Source organism: Pectinophora gossypiella, chromosome 25 (assembly GCF_024362695.1).
Source record: "Pectinophora gossypiella chromosome 25, ilPecGoss1.1, whole genome shotgun sequence".
In the NCBI taxonomy this organism is placed as follows: Eukaryota; Metazoa; Arthropoda; class Insecta; order Lepidoptera; family Gelechiidae; genus Pectinophora; species Pectinophora gossypiella.
This window is the reverse complement of record NC_065428.1, coordinates 7,793,800-7,810,289: the sequence shown is the minus strand read 5'-3', so window position 1 is coordinate 7,810,289 and position 16,490 is coordinate 7,793,800. Positions and strand designations below refer to the sequence as shown.

At 38.9% G+C, this 16,490-nt stretch overlaps 2 protein-coding genes across 3 annotated transcripts in view; one reads left to right on the top strand and one right to left on the bottom strand.

The window, feature by feature from the left end:
- The window catches only part of LOC126378076 (tyrosine-protein kinase-like otk), a 105,015-nt gene that overhangs the window by 68,370 nt on the left and 20,155 nt on the right, over positions 1 to 16,490 (bottom strand). The gene's annotated exons all lie outside the window — the stretch shown is intronic.
- Positions 1 to 16,490, top strand: part of LOC126378034 (uncharacterized) — a 43,014-nt gene that overhangs the window by 7,406 nt on the left and 19,118 nt on the right. Inside the window, exons 2-3 of the mRNA XM_050026109.1 lie at positions 11,184 to 11,250; positions 12,154 to 12,213. Of these exons, the coding sequence (XP_049882066.1) occupies positions 11,248 to 11,250; positions 12,154 to 12,213 (63 nt within the window). The 5' untranslated portion in view covers positions 11,184 to 11,247. The remainder of the gene's footprint in view (positions 1 to 11,183; positions 11,251 to 12,153; positions 12,214 to 16,490) is intronic.

Here is a 16,490-nt window from a genome sequence, read left to right as displayed (position 1 = left end):
AAGAGTTACGTATGAGTATAACATACATAATTTACGATTACGAGCAAAAACCCGACGGCCATCAAGCGAAGTCGGGTGAAAAACTAGTATAATTTTCTAATAAATTACTCGACTAAACTGCTTACACTAATTTAAGTAAGTAAGTAAGTAAATAGATAATGGCCCCGATTCCTGCAGACACCTCCTAATTTTACTTTAAGTTATACCTGTCATTTTCTTATCCGCCGAAAAGGAAAGGGACGGATAATTGACAGCTCTTAATTTTAGGAAGAATGAGTAAATGAATGAATAACCCGGGCGAATCAAATAGGTATCTCGCTGGTATGCAAACCGTTTGACGTGTGCTGTCAACTTAATTCTGTCAGGTTATTGGCCAATGTAAAATTTTTAGACGGTTGTTTTAGATTTGTGCTTAAAATTGACGTGTGTTCCATAAATTTTATGCTTGTCGATTACTCGTCCCTTGTCTTTTCGGCGGATAAGAAAATGACAGATATAACTTAAAATAAAATTAAACGGTATTAACAGGAATTAGCACCAAAATTCAAAATTCAAAAATATCTTTATTCAGTAGGTAACATAGTTACACTTTGAATCGTCAATTTTACATAACGAACGTCTCATCCGCCTAAAACTACTGCAGCTTCTCACAACCTGTATAGCCGGGGAAAAGAAGCTGCAAGAAAAACCTCGGCACAGGGCCCTAGACGTTCTTTAAAAAAATAAAAATAAACATAAAACATAAAATATTGGTATACAATTGAGTAATTTAGCTGCCTAATATCAGTTCTCAGACAGTTAATCCCATGCATTCATATCTTCTAAATAATCACTAACTTTATAATAACCTTTTTTGTAAAGTTTTTGTTTAACTACTGTCTTAAAACAGTTGAAAGGCAAATTCTGAATGTCAATGGGAATCTTATTGTAAAAACGTATACATTGCCCCTTAAAAGATTTAGTAATCTTATGTAATCGACTGACTTGTAAAGCAAGTTTATTTTTGTTCCTGGTATTAACAATGTGCCGATCGCTATTTTTTGCAAATAATCCTATATGTTTTTTTACATATATTAAGTTTTCAAAGATATATTGTGATGCCAAAGTTAAAATATTAATTTCTTTAAATTTATTTCTAAGTGACATCTTGGGTCCCAATTTGTAAATCGCCCGAATGGCTCGCTTTTGCAGAACAAAAATGCTGTTCATATCTGCAGCATGACCCCACAGCAAGATGCCGTACGACATTAGACTGTGGAAGTAGGCAAAATAAACTAATCGCGCGGTTTCTACATCGGTTATTAAACGAATTTTTTTGACCGCGAATGCTGCTGAGCTGAGCCTTTTGGACAACTTATCAATATGAGGACTCCATTGCAACTTAGCGTCCAAAGTAATTCCCAAAAATACAGCAGTATCCGTGAGGTCCAATTCCTTAACCAATATATAAGTATAATAAAATATTCGTTGCAAAACGATGATTATCTAATATACTTTCTTACTTAAATTAGAATACCGAAGCAGTAACGAACGTATGGTTCTAACGTCATCTAAAGATAATGTTCATAGACATCAATTACTTTGCAACATATCTGCAAACATCCGCGTAGTAAATTGCAGATCCAGTTATAGTAACAGATAAGTATCATTGCGTAACATAATAGTTAAAGCCTAACCATTAATATTACCATACAAAAACAACAATATATCAACTAGACACTTCCTGTGACAAGTAACAGTTATTTTTTTTAACTTTTTAATTACTTTTGTCGCGGTTAAGTACCTTAGTTAGTCTGGCAGTTAGCTTGAACTTTCGCAGTTATGTTATATAAGTTATGATTAAATATTTCGATGATTAAGTGTGTGCTGAATTTGGAGTGAACAAGTTTTTAGCATTAACCGGTTATGCCGAGGTTTGCCGAGGTTTTTCTTGCAGCTTCTTTTCCCCGGCTACACAGGTTGTGAGAAGCTGCAGTAGTTTTAGGCGGATGAGACGTTCGTTATGTAAAAATTGACGATTCAAAGTGTAACTATGTTACCTACTGAATAAAGATATTTTTGAATTTGAATTTGAATTATGGAATTATATGTAACATAACATAACACAAACTCACGATAAACTCCGATGAGGGACTTTCCAAGCTAAGTTCTTCAAAAGGAATACAGATGGCGCTGTACAGATTTTCTTCGTTTAACCTTCTATTCTATTCTATTTTCTTCTTTATGGCTGCATCATTCAGAAACGATGATTCTGCCAACGTCAAGGTTCAAGACAAAATACTTAACATTAAAATATATTTTTTATCGGTTAAATTAAAATAATAATAATAATAAAAAAGTTTATTTATGTAAAATATAGAGGACATGGATGACTGACATTATGCATTTTTTATCACTGTTTTTGAGAATAAATGATGACCCTTTTTATTACACTCAGGCACAATTACATCTTCCACCCATTATTATTCTGATCATAATAAACAGAAGTACTTAATATAAGTAGCAACATAATTTTATACATATATGCTTCTGCCATTACCTACCTAGTATTTTGGAATAATTATGTACCCGACTCGACGTCACTGTATACCACCCTGTATACCTGTTTATTTCGCGAAATATTAAATCGTGTGGCATTTTACTTCGTTCATCTTATATAACGCATTCATTCAAGCGAGTTTATTCGCGTGAGAATTTTTGTTTCACTGATTACGACCGATAAGCGACTAGTTAAATGTAAACACATTTTTTTACACGACTTATTGTAACTTTCCTTCTATGTTGTTTTTAATAAATTCGTCGTCTTATTAGGTGTCCAATCATCTTGCCTCTTCTGTCCTCAATATTTCTCAGTATTTGACTCTTTTTCTTTTTTTCGCTAGAAGGAAAGAGAGGAAGGGGAAGACCAAGAAGAGCTTACATGGAACAGATTAAAGAAAAGGTTAACGTCGTGTCTTATAGGGAAGTCAAGGAGTTGGCCTTTGATAGAGTGGAATGGAAAATGCTTCACCGACAAGACCGTGACTCTTAAATTGATGATGATGATTGTAACTTTGCCTCAGACGGCATTAACTACTTGGCCGGACAAATGATTAGTCGACCCTAAATGTGGGAATTCATCAACCACGTCAGCGAGGTCATTATCGGAGTACATTAAGGCAATTTCTTCCATTCTTTTTATCACCATTATTGAGAATAACTCTTTTTTTAAAAAAAAAAGGTCCAATTATGGACATTTTACTTGCAGTAAAATAAAATAAAAATCGTTTATTTCGGACAAAGTCCATAGAATGTTAGTATACAAACGACTTATAAACTAGTGTACCAGTGTGTGTGTGTGTGTGTGTAGTAAGTACCAACCTAACCATCTATTTTTCTATGCCTCGCTACAAAACTACCTATATGCAGTTTGAAAAGAAAAAAAACCTATGTAATAATATCAAATGACTATCTACAAAACAATATGTCAAGATGACAATTTAATTAGCGATTATTTCAGATAAACTATCAATTAAGTTAATTGTAAATGAAACTCGTTGAGCAAGACGAGCACGTGTAATGTTCCTCACTATTGAATGATAATACATACATACACAAAAAAAACTGTATTGTAGATTTGCCGCAGGTGGCTTTAACTACTTGGCCGGACAAATGGGGAGCGCTGAAGGCTCTCACCCGGTACAACGTTTAAGACAACAGGCCTGAGGGTGCCCAGTTGGGTGCGAACCTCGGCTCAGGGCGTCGTCTGAGAGGAAAAATATTTGAAAGAATTAATCGACCGTAGTGGGTCGATAGCGATAAGCGCTGATTGAGGGAAGTCGTCGACCACGCTGGCGGGGTCGGTATCGGGGTCCTGAAGTGTTTATGTCGCGAGCTGATTGGCTGCCTCTATGGCTAGAGTAATCGGATCGTCGGGATCGTTTACATCCTTCGGACGCCGAATAACCCTGTGACCCGTCTAATTCAAGTTTACAAGCCCAGACTACTTTGAGAACCACTGCACTAGTATGACCAGTGTGACCAGTCAAAAAAGGCGCGAAAGTCATGTAAAGAGTGCTTTTATTACCGAACCTTTAGGCAGATGAGACCAGAGTACAGGAAAGAACAATTTAATTGTACGCCTACCGGCAGATCATCATCATCATCATCAGCCCATTAACGTCCCCACTGCTGTGGCACGGGCCTTCCCTATGGATGGATAGGGAGAACAGGCCTTAAACCACCACGCGGGCCCAGTGCGGATTGATGGTTATTAACGACTGCTAATGCATGTGTCACAATAAATGATTTGAATTTGGAATTTGGAATTTGAATTTGTAGAAGAAAAGCAGCCAGTGTCCTTACCTACTATTAAAGAGTTTTTACATCGAGAACATTCCCACTCTAGAAATATTCTCGGGAACGGCACATTACAGTATACTATAATGAATACATTAACATATCGTGATAACAGGTAATAAAGTTAGCCGATGACAATTCCAATAGTTTACATAACACTAATGATAATGAAAAAGTAATATTTACGATAAAACCGTCTCTTAGTTGTGTTAATTGCTAATTAACACGCAAACCGAAGGACGTAATGTACGATCCTGACGACCCGACTTTAGCCATAGAGGCTGCCAATCAGCTCGTGACAACAAACACTGACACAACCGACCCCGCTGGCGTGGTCAATCAAATCATTGCGCATAGTGAGCGTTTTTCGCTATCGACCCACTACGGTCTTTTTCTTATCGTGTCGATGGCAAACTAAATAGTCATCATCATCATCATCAGCCCAATAACGTCCCCACTGCTGGGGCACGGGCCTTCCCTATGGATGGATAGGGAGATTGGGCCTTAAACCATCACGCGAGCCCAGTACGGATTGGTGGTTATTAACGACTGCTAATGTAGCCGGGACCAACGGCTTAACGTGCCTTCCGAAGCACGGAGGAGCTCGAGATGAAAACTTTTTTTTTGTGGTCACCTATCCTATGACCGGCCTTTGCGAAAGTTGCTTAACTTCAACAATCGCAGACCGAGTGCATTTAATTTACCGCTGCGCCACCGAGCTCCTCTGAGGAGCTCAATGCTGTTCTCAATAAGTCTCAATAATTGTCTCCTTTCCGTTACTCTTACCAACCGCGGATACTTCATACAAATGACCTCGTTTTACACAGACACTACACATTGACATTTGCCATTTGCCATGTACTTAGTTAAGAGACTTTTTGTAATTATTTCTTTTTATTTTGGTGCAATAAAGTGTATTTGTATTGTATTGAAGTTATCAACACGTGCAACTGTGTGTGTGACGTCTGAGGGCTGCCGATTACAATACCTAATTTAACTATTACTTGCTTAGGTAGTTAGTACTACTTACGAAATATGCTTTTATAATAATCAGTTAATATGTGTGATGCTCTGTCGCGGAGCCACCACCTCCAATTCAGTTGAAAACGATATAGATTACTGTACGTACCATGTACATAGTGTACGTGAAAAGATTTTATGTGTACGTGCTATAATTAGAAAGAAAACAACAAATTAAAGTGGCTTCGCTGGAGAGCATACTCCCCAGCGGAGCCACTCAGTTTGCATACTTCGAGATGTTTTCTTCCTGTAAATTGAAGTATAGTTTGATGTACGTACTACGTACATAGTGTACGTGAAAAGATTTTATGTGTACGTGCTATAATTAGAAAGAAAACAACAAATTAAAGTGGCTTCGCTGGAGAGCATACTCCCCAGCGGAGCCACTCAGTTTGCATACTTCGAGATGTTTTCTTCCTGTAAATTGTAGTATAGTTTGATGTACGTACTACGTACATAGTGTACGTGAAAAGATTTTATGTGTACGTGCTATAATTAGAAAGAAAACAACAAATTAAAGTGTATATGACGGCATGAACAAAACGTGAAGCGCTAAAGATTTTATGAAACAATCTCCTTGCGAGAACTTTTTATCTATGCACAAACTACTAAGAGAACCTATTTCAGACGAACGTCTCTCATACAAAACAAAGAGCCTCAGAATTTAGAGTATGACACTTGATTTGACATATAAAATTATATTGCCACACGCAAAAATAATTGTGGGGTTGCCATAGTAATGATATGGCACGGCGTGGCAGTAGTGATAGCTTTAAATTATTTAGATTACTTTAAATTTTGATGACAAGGTTTGGTGACGGATCGGTACGGCACTGACAATTTATGTCAAATCTGTCATAGATACACGGCCGGAAATGGTCATACAAAAAAATTGTACCATAGCGCAAATGTACCGAGTTTAGAAAATGACAGCTACTTCATCCCTCTCCTACTTCATTTCACCCCTCTGCGATCTTCCGCCATCTTGGGACAATCTTAGGTTAGGATATAAACATAGACACAAGGGCAAGCGCTGCCCGCCCGGCGTCCTAACTAAACAAAATCCAAAATCAATCATTGTTTCATTGTAGTTTTATAAATGTAAGTGATCGAGTGAAATTTGCGTTGAATAAATTCCGTAGTTAGCCTCTCAACTAGAAAACTGTGATATCCATACAGTATGAGTGTAAGATAAGTAAGCGAAAAGACGAAAAGACGCTATATTTCACCAGTTTCCTAAAAGTGAGCTAGGAAGAACTCTAGAAGTGCAGAAGTTACAGTGTTTGTGTGATGACAATTTGCGAAGGCTTAGGACTACTGGGAACAATTGTGTTTGCCATGCGGATTGCACAAAGACATTTTTATTAAAAACTTTCCGGGTCTCTCAAGATTAGCAGTGTTATTATAAACAAAATATTAAAGGGTACAGATGTCTCTAGATTAGAGAGTTTAGAGGAAAGTTTGCCATTAATGCAAAAAGGCATATTTAAAATAATAATAATAAAGCTCTATTTCAGAAAAAAAATCCATAAAATATAAAACAAAATTAAAAAATAAAATGTTATACAAGTAAACTGCAGTCTTTTTTTTATAAACCTTGTCATCAAAATTTAAAGTAAGTAATCTAAATAATTTAAAGCTATCACTACTGCCACGCCGTGCCATATCATTACTATGGCAACCCCACAATTATTTTTGCGTGTGGCAATATAATTTTATATGTCAAATCAAGTGTCATACTCTAAATTCTGAGGCTCTTTGTTTTGTATGAGAGACGTTCGTCTGAAATAGGTTCTCTTAGTAGTTTGTGCATAGATAAAAAGTTCTCGCAAGGAGATTGTTTCTTAAAATCTTTAGCGCTTCACGTTTTGTTCATGCCGTCATATACACTTTAATTTGTTGTTTTCTTTCTAATTATAGCACGTACACATAAAATCTTTTCACGTACACTATGTACGTAGTACGTACATCAAACTATACTACAATTTACAGGAAGAAAACATCTCGAAGTATGCAAACTGAGTGGCTCCGCTGGGGAGTATGCTCTCCAGCGAAGCCACTTTAATTTGTTGTTTTCTTTCTAATTATAGCACGTACACATAAAATCTTTTCACGTACACTATGTACATGGTACGTACAGTAATCTATATCGTTTTCAACTAAATTGGAGGTGGTGGCTCCGCGACAGAGCATCACACGTTAATATTTATTTACCACACAAATCACAAACAAGAAATTTCAAACAATGAAGGTTCACAATATTAATAAAGGCTAAAGGCAGCACTGAACTAATTAATTTCATACACATTATTTTTACATTAATCCTAGGTTTAATTTTATTGCAAATTATAAGCATGTTTTGATGAACAATCACCATGAAAAATAAATATTTATTGGCGCCGCGCAGGCGTACGGTCACGAGCATTAATATGTATACACTTTGGTACCATGTCACATTAACTTTTTTGACAAATTAAACTGCAAGTCTCACTAAATGTCAAATATGTTAGTGCGACAGAGTCCTAAAGTGGGTACATTATATTGCTCATGACTGTACCCAGCGCGGGCAATTACTGTCAGATCAAATATTCGAATCAAACGAAAGAATATCGGCGTCCAATTTCAAAATGAGAACATATAAACTAAACTGATAAAAAATAAAAACAACGGTCCGCGCGCAGCCTTCACGATTCAAGTCTAAACTGTGTTCGAGGGGGTGAGGTAAACCTAGCTCAGCCGCTGGTGGGGAGCGGAGAGTTGCCGTTCTATACGTAGTATTACTCCTTATTCTATGCTCTTACTAGCACTTCTTCGTTGCACATGCAATAACACAAATGCCGTATAAATCACGTATTAACCGCTTGATAGATATCAAAACGACTATTAATGTCAGACGAATACGGACTGACATTTATCATATTGTAAGCTGAAGAAATGTTTTGATTAATGTGTCCAATGTTTGATTGAATGATGGATTATGATGGACATACATTAACATGTAATCAGGGCAGCCTCAGGCCTTCCTAAATCTCGTACCGGGTGAGAGCCCTCAGCTCTCCCCGTTTGTCCGGCCAAGTAGTTAATCCCATTTGCATCTACTACAATAAGTCACGACTAAAAAAAACGATGACCCACACAAGAAATACAGGGTGTTTGTTCAGACTATGATTCTGAGTTGATATCAAGTGGATTTTCCTGTCGGAAAAGTCATCCAAAATTTTACTGTTTTTCGTCCCAAACTTTTGTGACGGAAAATTCCACTTGAAATCAACTCATCATTCCTCAAAGTTTTCCTTACGATGTCACTAACACCCTGTATAATTATTCTAGTCAATCTTTCTGTCTATCAACTCAGCCTATGTCCACTACACATGCAGACATGACACTGCTGGGTATAGGCCTCCTTTCTTTCACGCCATCCTTTGCGGTCCTGTGCAAGTCTCATCCATTGCTTTCCGGCGCACCTCATAATGTCATCCGGCCAACGGGCTGGTGGTCTACCTAGATAGCGCTTACCATCCCTTAACCATCATTTCGTAACAGATAGTCCATCTGTAGTCCTCCCGTTGGCGCAGCTCGTTGGAGGAGCTCGATTGTTGAAGTTAAGCAACTTTCGCAAAGGCCGGTCATAGGATGGGTGACCACAAAAAAAAACATTTTCATCTCGAGCTCCTCCGTGCTTCGGAAGGCACGTTAAGCCGTTGGTCCCGACTGCATTGGCAGTCGTTAATAACCATCAATCCGCACTGGGCCCGCGTGATGGTTTAAGGCCCGATCTCCCTATCCATCCATAGGGAAGGCCCGTGCCCCAGCAGTGGGGACGTTAATGGGCTGATGATGATGATGATGAGTCCTCCCGTCAAGCCAAGTGTGATTTAAGTGACAGGCAAAAAAAAAACGGCAACTTTTTACAACATTACATCATTGTAAAGTAAAATAAAAAAGAACTTCACACAATTGTTTATTAAAACGTGGACAGAAGACAAAAGTGACTAATGATGATAAAATAATCATTATGACATAACACTTAGATCGTTATATTAAATGAATGCATGGGATAACCACTTTCATTTTTGTTTTGTGTACATAAAATGAATTATAGTTGGTAATATGCAGTGGTTTAATTGTTGTTCTAATCAAATTACCATTGGATTAAAACAAAATGAACATAGCATCACGCGGGGGTTACAAAAGAGGTAGGCAGAAGTGCATAGTCGACATACACCGACTCACCCCCTATACCGGCCGGCGTGGTTGACGATTTCCCTCAATCAGCGCTTATCGCTATCCACCCACTCGGGTCGATTAATTCTTTCAAATATTTTTCCTCTCAGATGACGCCCTGAACCGAGGTTCGCGCCCAACAACGCGACCTTTTTCGGCTCAATATCCCCTGGCACCAGGGTTGATGAGTTCGGACATTGATCTTATAACGAACATGAGTGAATAAGACATGGGAATTAAACACAGTCGGTGTTTTTTTTTCTTTTGACGTGGCATTAACTACTTGGCCGGACAAATGGGGAGCGCTGAAGGCTCTCGGTACAACGTTTAAGACAACAGGCCTGAGGGTGCCCAGTTGGGCGCGAACCTCGGCTCAGGGCGTCGTCTGAGAGGAAAGTAACCAACATAAAGAAGTCAAGTAGTTTCAATAAATAAGACACCTCAAAAAAAAAACTGTAAACCTAAAAAAAATGAAGAGGTCGTGTCGCAACATTATTATAGAGTTTAAAAATGTGGTTTAATTCGAGATGAGTGCAGTTTCTCTTGCGGTTAGAAATTTAACGCACAAATGACCTGTGTTACATTTAACTCGCGATTTATTGTGGATTCGCCGCATTGACTACTTGGCCGGACAAATGGGGAGCGATTAGGGCCCGGTAGAGGTGTCTCCCGGTAACTCCCGGTGTGGTTAACTGGCGAGCATTTTTTTTTGACGTGACTTATTGTAGATTGGCCGCATGGCATTAACTACTTGGTCGGACAAATGGGGAGCGCTGAAGGGTCTCACCCGGTACAACGTTTAAGACAACAGGCCTGAGGGTGCCCAGTTGGGCGCAAATTTAACTAGCGAGCAGAGTTCCATGATGCCGATGCTAAGCACGCAATCCTGGTAGAGACATCACAAAAATCACTTTCTGACCCCTAGTTTGGTCGGGACATTACAGGCTGATCGCCTGATTGTCCGAAAGTAAGATGATGATGATGATGATGATTATTATTATTTATTATTCTTTTTTTTGTTATGTTGGTATCATTATACGTTTATTGCACCAGCCCGTGCTCCAATGAATAATCTTCTTTCACCCTAAGGTTGCCTGGCAGAAATTGCTGTTTAGCAATAAGGCCGCCTATTGTGCTTATGTTTTATTCGTATGTTTATGTCCTTTGTTTTGTTGTTGTGCAACAAAACAAAGGGGTATTATTGATTGATTGATTGATGATCCGTGCTTCAAAAGGATCGTAATCCTAACGCTCCAACCACTAGACCACGGAGGCCATTAATTGAATACACATGGATTTCACAATTTCCCTTCTAGATTATTCTTACATAGAAATATAAACAAATACATCCCACTGCTGGGCACACACCTCCCCTCAATCAGCCTGAGGGGTATGGAGCGTATTCCACCACGCTGCTCTACTGAGGGTTGGCGGAAGTGTTTTACGGCTAACGGCTTAACGTGCCTTCCGAAGCACGGAATCATCTTAGTTTTTCCGACAATCAGGTGATTCAAACCTGCAAAGTCCTGACCAAAGAAAGAAAATTGTTCTAAGTGTAATATCATACTAATAAATTAAATGTACTTATGTTGTTTTTACAGGTACATTCCAAAGGATTCGAAGACTGACGACGCAATATATATTTAGAAACAGTGGCGCACAAACATGGTAAATATAGTAATTTTTTATATTCTTATTACATTAAGTAAAGAAAACAAATATGCGTTCTACCAACGCCGGCGTGGTCGACGATTCCTCTCATTCAGTGTATTACTATCGACCCAGTAGAGTCGATTAATTCTTTTAAATATAATCCTCGGAGACGACGCCCTGAGCCGAGATTTGCGCTCAAAAAGGCAGCATCAGGCCTGTAGTCTTAATTGTACCGGATGAGAGCCCTCAGCGCCTATGCCTTAATTCCTTGCGGCAAATATACGTTTAAAAAACAGCATTTCTGGTAGCAAGGAAAGTAGGGGAGGAATTCTATAGTCTCTTGCTCACCCTGGTAGGTCAAAGGCGTGAATTTATGTACCTATGTATTTTCTTTAATTCATACATTCATCAATAATTTAAGAGCCACGCTCTCATCCGTGTAGCATTCTCCATTCTTGTCTATGAAAGACCAATTCCTTCACCTCATTATAAGACACGAGGTTCGCCTTCTCTTTAATCTGTTCCTTGTAAGCTCTTCTTGGTCTTCTCCTTCCTCTCTTTCCTTGTAGCTTCCCTTCTATGATGTTTTTAATAAATTCGTCGTGTCTTATTAAGTGTCCATTCATCTTGCCTCTTCTGTCCTCAATAACTCTCAATATTTGCCTCTTTTCCCTTACTCTTACTAGCACTTCCTCATTAGTAACTCTTTCAGTCCAACTTATTCTTCCCATCCTCCTCCAACACCACATTTCAAAGGCCTCGAGTTTTGTCTCTGTCTGTATGTGTCTACCTTTGCCTGTCCGTGTCTGCCTGTGCATGTGTCTGCCTGTGCATGTGTCTGCCTGTGTCTGTCTGCCTCATACATTATATTTCCTTATTTCTTAGTTTTGTATTATTAACATTTATATTTGTTTTCAGTGGCGAGTATGGCTGGTCGTCAGTATATCAACAGTAACATGGAGCCAAGAGACACACACTGTAAGTAGAGTAAACATATTTAGTTTTGTCTTCATCTATACGCCATAATGCCAATGTTCCACCAAGCATAGGAAAGAAAAAAAAACTAATACGTCAGGGGCCCGGACCCCGTCGGCGTGGTCGACGATTTCCCTTTACTATCGACAAACCTATTGAAATCAAATATACTTTATTGCACACAACATACAAAACACACAAATGAACGAAAGATACAGCACAATCTGGCGGCCTTATTGCTAAGCAGCAATTTCTTCCAGGCAACCAGTGTAAAGGAAACATTTATTACAATTAGTGTTAGTGTAAAGTTACCAACACCCGATACATCGGTCGTATATAGATATGATATATTATGATCGAAGACCAGTAGGCTCTGCACGGCAAACGCGCCGACCACGGCGCGAATAATATCGAGGCCTTCGACCAATAGCCGTTCGACGTTCATCTACGTAGATAGCATTCGTATCGTTTATTAGTCGAAGCGCTCAATACAATTCGTGCCGCACGCGGCGCGGTTGTCATTCAGACCCGGCTGGTATGCTCAAACTGACAGCTAGCATTTCAAGGTTAGCCCAGCTGACCCGGCTGAACTGCTAACTTATCTATTCACTTGCTAGTCGCTTGCAAGCAACTCAATTCGCTATACAAATCTAGCCACTTCAATTTAGTTCGAAAAGGAAAGCTCCTTATAAATCTAGCGTAGATAGTCCAGCGTTCCCTTCCCGACTTGTATTTAAGTACATTCGTATTGTATCTCGAGTAGGAAACGACTTGCGTCGTGCTGCAACTTTCACTTAGGAACTGTATAGTGTAAAAACATTCCAATGCTTATCTTTCGAGTTTAGTGCGTACTTAGTGTATACAGGTTGTTAGTGACATCGTAACGAAAACTTTGAGGGATGCTTCAGACCGGTGCTTAACGTGCCTTCCGAAGCACGGTTCACCTTACTTTTTGGACTATCAGGTGATCAGCCTGTGCGGAGCTGGAGTAAATTTGAATAAAATTGCACATAAAAGTTAAATTTGGACTATATTTATAATACTACTTATAGTTTTACATTGTTGAGAGCATGGTATGTTACTTTGACTTTGACTTTGACTTTGGTATAAGAAGACCAGGTATGCTCAATCCTATGACAAGCCGCCATTGCTAGCCCATTGATGACGTAAGTGTTACCATTCAATTGGTATCTCTAACATTCCAAGGACGCGAATTATTGAAAATTAAGTGAATTACTGACTAATGTATTTAATTTAATTACTAATATTTGTCACGTACTTATACAAAAAAATTTAAAACTGTAAGTACGTAAATCTTTTATTAAAAGTACAAAATTTAAAAGTTAGTCATATAAACAGCGCATGCAATTCTTCGGAATGACATCATTGTACAATCGCCGTAAAGTGCATGATGCAGTTTTTCTTCATAGGTCTGTGAATGGAGTTATTAGATGTGAACCACTTCTCTCTCGTCTTAGATTGTCGGTGCCCAGAACATTACCTAGAAAGCCCATCAGCAAAACATTTTGTCCCCTTGCTAACAGAACCAATGTCGGTAGTCATACAGCGTTGAGTCGCATCTGCGTGACTCATAATGAACTAAGTGCCGCAATGCCTGATCTAGACCTATTTTTCAATTCTCTCAGGCAGTATAAGGATAAAATTTATAAATATTTATGTCCTCCAGCATAATATATATTTTACTTTTTTATGTATTTTTTTAATTATCTGTTTTTTAAATTTTATTATTTAGTTATCTACTAAACGATTACGTTGTCCTACTTTGCAAATGTTGTGTGCACCTATAATTGGCTTATGTAACAGTCTAATTCCTGATGTAACTTTTATTTTATTTAATGTTTTATTATATAAGCTGTTGGTGTACCTTTTTTATAAATAAATAATAATAAGTTTTTCCTTGCAAAAAAAGTTAAAAAAATTGGACGTGGGTAATTTTTTTTACGATATGGCAACGCAGGGTCGGATGACGTCAGCTGGGCTAACCTTGAAAATGCTAGCTGTCAGTTTTGGTGATGTTATACCATGGTTGAGAGAGTAAGTAAGAGTGTTAAACGCGCCATCTTGCGGTCGAAATAAAAACATAAAAATTTTGTGTTGACACTTTTTTTTGTGAGGATTAGAACATTAACATTCATATGTATTCGAAATTACAACGACTGCCGAGGGACATTCAGAAAATAACAGCACTTAATAACTTCAAAAATAATATTCACTTAACAACGTGTAACAGTTTTTAATTAATATTTCATTCGCGTAATTGTTAAATGACGACTAAAGCGCGCGTGATTCGGTTTTTAGTTTGTAATTAGCGCGTACAAAGTGTCTATATGCGAGAAATGCGTTTAGGTTAGAAATGCCGTCTATTAATCATGTGATGTTTTTTTTTGGCATTTTTAACCCCTCCCCCCTCCCCCCTTGGTGATACATAGTGAGGTTCAAGACTACCCCCCCCCCCCCCCCCCCTATCCTATATCACGTGTATTTTTAGTAAGTTAGTAAGTACCTACCAAAATAATTGCACGAAACGCCGCGCCGCTTTTCGGTTCAGTATCACGCGTTTGCCGAATATATTATTACACCCCGCCTCCCCCCTTATGATATTTCGTGATTTTTTCATAGACCCCTCCTTCTCGAGGCTCGCATGATTAATGGACGACCCCTTAGGAGGACACTTCGTCTGATTTTATTATGTTATACCTGTCACTTTCTTATCTGCTGAAAAAGAAAGAAACGGGTAATCGACAGGTATAAAAATAAAAGTCAATTTTCAGCCGAAATTTAAAAAGCCTTCCAAAATGTTTTGCGTTTTTATATATTATTACATTAACGTATCATAACTCCACGCCTGTATCCCTGAAGAGGTAGGCAGGGGTGTATATAGTACCTACCTATATAATACACCTACTCCCACCAGCTATGTTTAAATCCTATTACCTAATAGGGAGCGAACCTATCGCCATTAACCGTACGCAAATCCTAATTAAGCCTATAGGTATATGTATAAACAATATTACATCCTTACGAGTCAATTTAAGGAACTGGGTAGCGCAGCGGTAAACGCGCTCGGTCTGTGATTGTTGAAGCAAATTTCGCAAAGGCCGGTCATAGGATGGGTGACCACAAAAAAAGTTTTCATCTCGAGCTCCTCCGTGCTTCGGAAGGCACGTTAAGCCGTTGGTCCCGGCTGCATTAGCAGTCGTTAATAACTACTGGGCCCGCGTGGTGGTTTAAGGCCCGATCTCCCTATCCATCCATAGGGAAGGCCCGTGCCCCAGCAGTGGCGACGTTAATGGGCTGGTGATGATGAATGGAGAATGCTACACCGACAAGAGCGTGGCTCTCAAACACATGACGAAGTCTGTTTATAAGTTAAACTATATAGCAACTGTTCACATACTCCACACGAGCGCGGAAGCAACACATACGCACTCGAGTGGAGTACGTTCGACATCCATATATGCAGTAGAACGTTGGCAAGTTGATCCAGTAAAAGTGGTGTGACGAGAAAAATCGTGGAAAGTGGTCTTGTTTGTAGAGGTGCAGTATGTGCCCTGCTAGGGACATTAGGACAAGATAGTCATGTCATCTATATATTATAAGTACTTATATATACCATAGTCCATACTAATAACATAATATGGGCTCAGATGATGAGCTTAAGATGAGACAGGTATACATTTTCGCACGAGAGTTGATGGCGATTTGTTTCCGAAGTCATGTTTGGATCATAAATAATTATCACATGCTCAGCGGTGAAGGAAAACAAGAATTTCCAGGAAATGTGGGTTTCCTCACGATGTTTTCCTTCACTTGCCTTCTTAAAGTGCCTTCCGAAGCACGGAGGAGCTCGAGATGAAAACTTTTGTTTTTTTTTGTGGTCACCCATCCTATGACCGGCCTTTGCGAAAGTTGCTTAACTTCAACAATCACAGACCCAGCGCGTTTACCGCTGCGCCACCGAGCTCCTCATTCTCCATTTTTGTCTATCAAAGGCCCTTTGACTTCATCTTTATTTTCTCCTTTTTCAACCGTCTTCTAAAAAGGTCAGGGTTATCCCACATTTCCAGGAAATGTATTTTTATGTGACCTAAATTGTATTGGGCTGGTTTTCCCTTCGCGGGATGGAAGGTCAGACAGGCAGTCGCTTTTGTAAAAAACCGGGCCTGTCAAATCTTCAAGTTAGGTAAGCGGACCCTGTGAGAAACGGGATAATGCTAGGTGGATCATCATCTCCGAGAGTTGAAGCCGAACGATTCAAA